Source organism: Hyperoodon ampullatus (genome assembly GCF_949752795.1).
Source record: "Hyperoodon ampullatus genome assembly, chromosome: 7".
NCBI classification, from domain to species: Eukaryota; Metazoa; Chordata; class Mammalia; order Artiodactyla; family Ziphiidae; genus Hyperoodon; species Hyperoodon ampullatus.
In genome coordinates, this window is record NC_136920.1 from 79,918,958 (window position 1) to 79,925,563 (window position 6,606).

At 46.0% G+C, this 6,606-nt stretch overlaps 1 protein-coding gene across 1 annotated transcript; it reads left to right on the forward strand.

The window, feature by feature from the left end:
- Window positions 1–562: 562 nt before the first annotated feature.
- Window positions 563–2,680, forward strand: LOC307055637 (spermatogenesis-associated protein 31A6-like; the record flags this gene model as incomplete). The annotated part of the gene is made up of 1 exon (XM_079707833.1): window positions 563–2,680. One exon carries the CDS (start codon window positions 563–565, stop codon window positions 2,678–2,680), a length of 2,118 nt encoding a protein of 705 aa, XP_079563959.1.
- Window positions 2,681–6,606: the final 3,926 nt, after the last annotated feature.

Consider the following 6,606-nt stretch of genomic DNA (forward strand, 5'->3'; position numbering starts at 1 on the left):
AGAAATGGGGTGTGTGGACTGTGGTGGACCACTGGTGCCTGGGTTGGGAAGTGGGACCTCCAAGTCCAACTGTGGACAAGTTGTTTAACTTTGCTCAGATTCCTCTGTGTGATGACCACTGACCTTTCTCCCCTACACGGCAGTTGTAAGGGCTACAGGGGTTAATTAACGTGGAGGCACTTTGCAAAGGACAAACCCTTTTCAAGTGAGACTTACCATCACTGTCAGGGACATGTGGCCTTGGACACTGATACTTGGGCTCCAGAGTCTAATCCTCCAAAGATTTCCCTTAAAGGGCCATTGCACTCAGCCTCCTGAAAGACTCTTAGGCCTCTGCCTTCACCACCATGACCCAGTCTCCTGATTTCCAGCTTGCAGAGATTGCCTGGAAGAACTGGAGGGGACTCACAACCTGGTTTCACTTCTGCAAAGGTAAAGAATCTTTCCCCTTCTCTCCTGGGTCGTCCTTCCTCCCAGAGCCTATAATGTGACCCCAGCCCTGGGAGGGGGAGCCATGGGAGGGCGTGGCTAAAGCCCTAGGGTGAGGGAGAGCAGGAGCATTATGAAGTCAGTGTGGGGGCAGAGGAGGGTTCTTGGGCTGCAGGTGCCCACCCCTGCCTGTCCTGTCCAGCCATCCTGGCCCCATCTGCTCTCCTACAGCTGCCTGGGGAGGCTTCCTGGCAAGGGCAACTTTCATCAGCTCTCATGTCAAGACCCTCCTGGTGAGATGTGCAAAGCAGTGCCTGCTGGAGCCTGTGGAAGATACTGCTTGAAGGGTTGGGAACCCTGCATGAACACCTCCCGTAGGGTTTCCTTCCTTGATCCAGACACTCGAGAGGTGCTGGAAGCACATATTAGAAGGTCTTGGGTAAAGCACAGGTGGACCCTCCCCCTCAAGGTCCTCAAGCCCATAAATCTCTTGAAGCTGAAAAAGCTCCAACCCTCCACCGTTCTGCAGTTTGCCTCTTCCTCTTCAGCCACCTGTGTGTCTGGGTCCCACTCAACAGTCAAGTGTGCTGAGTTCCTGGAGAAACCTCCTCAGGCTCATTCAGGAGAGAAGGTGATAACAGAAGAGTCAGTTCCTACCCTGAAGAGGCCTCTCCTTGTCCCCTCAACTGTGTGTAAGGAAATCCAGAGTGCCCTGGGAGCGATTCCATCTGCTGACTACCATGGGCCCTCAAAGGCTTCTCTGACTGGACAGGAGGGCAGGCCACCTTCTCAGTCCCTCACACTCAGCCTTGTGGGCAGAACCTGGAAGAGTGAGACTGGGGAATGGGTCAAGAGGGACAGCCTAGAGCCAGGTCCAAGTTCAGCAATGGTCAGGAATGAGCCAACAGAGGAGAGTGGTGGTCAGGCCTCAGGAGACCCCTGCCATAGGGTAACAGTGATGGAGGTGAACTTAGGATCCCAATCTTTGAGAGGTGAAGAGGCCAGGGAGGCTGTGGAGGCCAAGGAGTCTCCTGCTCTTCAACCACAGTCTAGTGTTATCTTGGAAACCAAAGTGTTGACAAAATCCCAAACCACAAATGTACATATGAGGAGTTTAGGGGTGCCAGGGGCCAGTAAAAGTTTCCTACTACCTAGAATGTCTGTTTTCCAACATCCAGGTGAGCCATGCCTTAACATGGGGGTTGCTAGTGAGTTTAACTCCAAAGTAAAGGTACAGTCAGACAACCAGATTCAGGACTTTCCCAAACACATGTTCCTTGCTGCAGACAACTTGGCTTCTCAGGTGCCTCAGTGCCATCCCCAGAGAGTCCCCACCAGAGACAGGTTAGCTTCCCAGGAGCCAAGTGGCCTTATGGAAGCCCAAAGGAGCAACCTAGGGCAGCAGGAGCCCAAAACTTCAAAACTCCAAGACTCATGGAAGAGCCAGAGCAAGATGATTGCCCCTACTTACAAAAGAGAGGACTGTAGGAGGCATAAACCAGGAGAGCATGAAGAAAGGTTTAAAGAATTAGGGACCTCTCAAGCTGGAAGTATGAGCCACCCTGCCCAGGTCAGGGGAATAACAGACTCTATTGGGAGCAGCTGTCTCCAGCTCATGCCAGAGAAGAAACATAGCCCTCCAGAAAGCCTCTTCAGAAAAAGGATGAGGCTATTTTTAAAGTGGATTTTCCCCAATAAAAAAGTCAATGGTCGAGATGCTCTGCAAAAATTCAAGCCCATATCAGCCACTGCCCAGAGTCACGGATCAGTCAAAAGCAGATCAATCTTGAAGAGTGAGACTGCTGAGGGTCAGGCACTCATGACAGCTGTTGGACAGATCCCAGAAGAAAAAAGAGCAATTCACCATGGACTTCATGCCACAAAGTTAAATGAACACAAACTGGAATTCCAAGTCCCAGTATGTGGGTGTTTCTGCTGCCATAGGCTTACCTCCTACCCAGAGCAGCGGAGAATGATGGGTTATACAGCCTGCAGTCATAAAGCCACCTCCAAGGGCCAGAGCTGTTCTATCAGGGAAAGGAAAGTCAGACACCAACATAGTTTGAAAAGTGTAAGGTTCGACGATGAGCAGCTGGGCCTAAGGTGCCTCCCATCCTTGCCCCCCAAGAAGAGTTTGTTTCCAGTTAGTACCTGCCAGTATGGGCCAACGATTCCAGGTGCCCCAGCCCGCCATCAACACTGTCCAAGGCATTGTCATCTTTGGGGAGGTGTCTTGCCTGGTCGACAGTAAAATCCTTCTTTAGTCTTCCCTTTAGTAGGAAGACATGTCTCCAAGTAAAAATTCAGTCCATGTAGAGAAAATGATTTTCTCATTAGCACATCCAAGATATTTAATGTTCCCCAATACATATATATATATATATTTTTTTCTAATAAAAGCATAGTGCAATGGCTGCTGTCTGTGCTGTGCACTTTGTCTTCTAGAAGGGAGGGGCATGGAGGGAGGTTGACAGTAGCATCACAAGCTTGCTCCTTGTCTCGTGTCCCTTCATTGCACCTTATAATACTGTCATTACACAAACCAAAATTACTCTAACAATGAGATGGGAAAAACCTATGAAACCCACACCCAAGGATCTGGTTCAACCAGTCTTTCTCCTTCTTCTATGCTACTTTGAACTTTATGCAACTGTAGTGGATAGGTTTACACGATAGGGCCGGACATTCCAATTCAGGCTCCAGGAAGTGTCAGAGCCAAGTGGATGGAAGTTTGGGGGGAATAGAGTATGGGCTCGTGAGTTCAGAAACAGGAGAAATCTTGCCCCTGGATCTCTTGGTAGGGAATATACAACATCTGCTCTTAAGAGTTCCTTCTCTCTCTGATGAAGGTTGGGATTGAGGTATGCCCTATGAACCCCTTTTAGCTTAGCCATAAGAAAATGTACAGCATCACCCTCCCCCACCTCTGTTTTTCCTACACTTTAGAGCAGCAGCAAGGATGGCATTTCCAGCTCTGTGTGTGTAGGTGGGGGGAGTATCAGGGAGGCTGCTGAGGGCTGTGTTGAGTCCAGTCCCATATAAATGAATGGCTGCGTTCATGGGTCACCTACCTTCCACTCTATGTTAACCCCAGAGAAGGAGTTTTGGATGAATGGAATAGGGGTGTGACTGTGGGTAGTAACGATCTGATGGTCAAACACTGTGAGTTTAGGGTGGGATGTAGGTGTAGAAAAATCATTGGATCCAAGGAAGGAGGCAAAGTGGTACCAGATTCCCATAAATTGCAGTTCTGAAAGAGCAGCCCCCTGACATACAACCACCATCTAAAGGTCTAAAGGGGAGGAAAAGTTAAGGGTCCAGTAGCTCACCATGGCCCCACGCCAGGGTCTCTACCCTATTCCAACTCTAAGATCACAGACCTAGAGAAACCACCTTTAGGTCAAAACAGAAGGTCAAACTTATAGAAGTAAAGCAAATCAGGGAAGGTTAATCTCTTAATACTATATTTAATAAGCTTACACATCATCACCTCTTGACTTTTAGAAAGGATAACTTAACAATAGGTGTAAAAGCCAGGACTAGGGAACTTGGGATGTGACTCCTAGTCTGGTGACCTTCACATAAACACATGGCCCAAGGACTGCTCCAGGAGAGAGGTGGGGACTGGCTTGTGATTGTGTAGTAAGCCTTGCCTGTCTCCCAGTCCTTGATCACCCCAGAGCCTGGCAGGTGAAGAAGCAATCAGACAGGATTTGTGGTGGTGTGGAGGTGACCTGTGCAAAGTGGATGGGGCAGGGTGTAATCCAGGAGTGTTCCACTGATCTGCTTCTGGCACAGCTTTTCTTGTCTCCTGACCCCCATCCATATGGAAAAGCAGGGAGATGAGGAAGAATTCCTCTAGAGTGATTTGGTGCTTTCTGCCATGTGCAGGGCGCATGGTGGACACAGCTCCAGGTGGTGTCTTTCTCATTGTGGAGATTTCTGTTCCAGCTGATGCCCCTGATCCAGATGACAACAGAAATGGACCCCATCCCCCATCCCTGTCAGGCCCCTCAACATGTGGAAATGCTGTGACCTGGGGTGGATGGGGCAGAGCGAGCACAGGACTGCTCACACCCCTGGTTTCTCCCTGGAGCCAGGCCCTACCTCTGGGCCCCGATTCCCAAGGCAGCCTCCAGAATGGGCAGAGCAGTGAGAGTGGAGCCAGGCCTTGTGGGAGGGGTCGGTACCCAGAGGAAAGAGTTGACAGGGCTGGGACCTGAGCCTGGCTGCTGCTGGGTCCTCTCAGGGGCACCCAGAAGTGAGTTCTGGGAATATGGGGAAGCTGGACTTGGACCCCCCTGGCTCCTGCTGGGAGAGTGCCACAGACAGGTGATGCTGATGGAACAGCAAGAAAACAGAAAGAAGCAAGTCCCTTTGCCCTTCTCTTGCTGCTCCGTCTTCCATAAGGTACAGTAAGACAAGAAATTGAGAGACCAAAAGAAAAAAAGAAATGGAGAGACCCAGAGACAATACACAAAGACTTCACGGACACACCTCTCAAGAGACACTTCTCACACAAACACCTTTCTCAGAGATCACATACTGAGACCTCACACAGGGACCTCATGTTGCTTCACAGACCCTCAGACAGAAACCTAGCACAGATTTAACAGATTTCCCAGAGATACCTTCCAAAGGGACCTCATACAGAGACGTCACACAGAGATCTCACCCAGAGACAACACACAGAGACCTCACAGAGACCTCACATCTATTCTTCAGTATCCATTGACAAGTCTTTCTTAGTGAATATGAAACCACTTAGCAAACTGGCAGCATGATAAATATATTATCAGTTGTGCCCCTCTGAGATCCACCAGGCACTCACTGTCAGCATTACTCTAAATGGGGAAATGTTTGAGAAGTTTTGTTCTTTTGGAATGTCACTGCCTCTGAACAAAAGAATTATACATTCCAAATGTAGATTTTCAAATTTCATTCTTAGGTGTTCATTAGCTTGAAAATCACATATTACATTATTTTATTTTTATTTATTTGAGAAGAATGAAGAAAATAATGTTTATTTCTTAGAAATGCATGTAGTACTCTATTTTTTTATTTTAAAAGATTTTTATTGGAGTATAGTTGATTTACAAATTTGTGTTAGTTTCAGGTGTACAGCAAAGGGAGCCAGTTATACATATACATATGTCCACTTTTTTTTAAAGATTCTTTTCCCATAGAGGCCATTACAGAGTATTGAGTAGAGTTCCCCGTGCTATACAGTAGGTTATTATTACCTATTTTGTATATAGTAGTGTGTATATGTCAATCCCAATCTCCCAATTTATCCTTCCCCCCTTATCTCCTGGTAACCATGTTTTCATTTTTACCCTTTTTTTAGGAGAATCACAAATTTTAAGCACAACTAAAACACTGTCAGTCTCCAGTGAGAGAAAATATTTGTCCAGTTTAGTTATCATCCAGTCAAATGGTACCTGGCACATTTTTTACTTTATTGAGAACAGAACTTAAACTTGAGATGGCTTACTTGTTTCCTTTGGAAACATAAGAAAAACCTGCAACAAAGGTACTCTAGGAATGAAATAAACCAAGAAAGAAGCATCCGGACTCACATTCACTTCCCAGAGGGCTGTGTAACTAGCACATTATTTTGCACATAATAGCTTGCATCCGGTTTGTGGGGTTTGCTTTATTTTTTAACAGGCCAATAATCATGTGAGGATTTTTCACAAGTCAAATTTCTGGTTTTAAATTTTACATTCTGGAAAAATTATGCTTCTGAATATTATTTTATTTCTTAAAATGTGGTAATGCCCTAAAATGATATTACACAATCATAACGTTCAGCTAACATACTTAAAAAGATGGGCTATTAAGGACTCATTCTTCAATAATTCTATGAAATGCACATTTTCTAACACATGCAGTTAGGATCCATTTTATATTCATTATAGAGTTAACACATTGCTTTAAAAATTTTTGAAAGATTATAAAATATATGACTTAGCCTATGCTTGACATTATACATGTTACCTCATAAAATTACTGAGGGAAGGATATCTTAATATCTGAATTGAAGGTAGTGTACATTTAATCTACATTTGGCTTATAACAATGAATAATGAAAGGCTTTCATTTATTATATAGCTCACACTTTCCAAAGGGTACACTTCTAAAAGACTACTGATTTCTCACTGCTAATAAGCAACC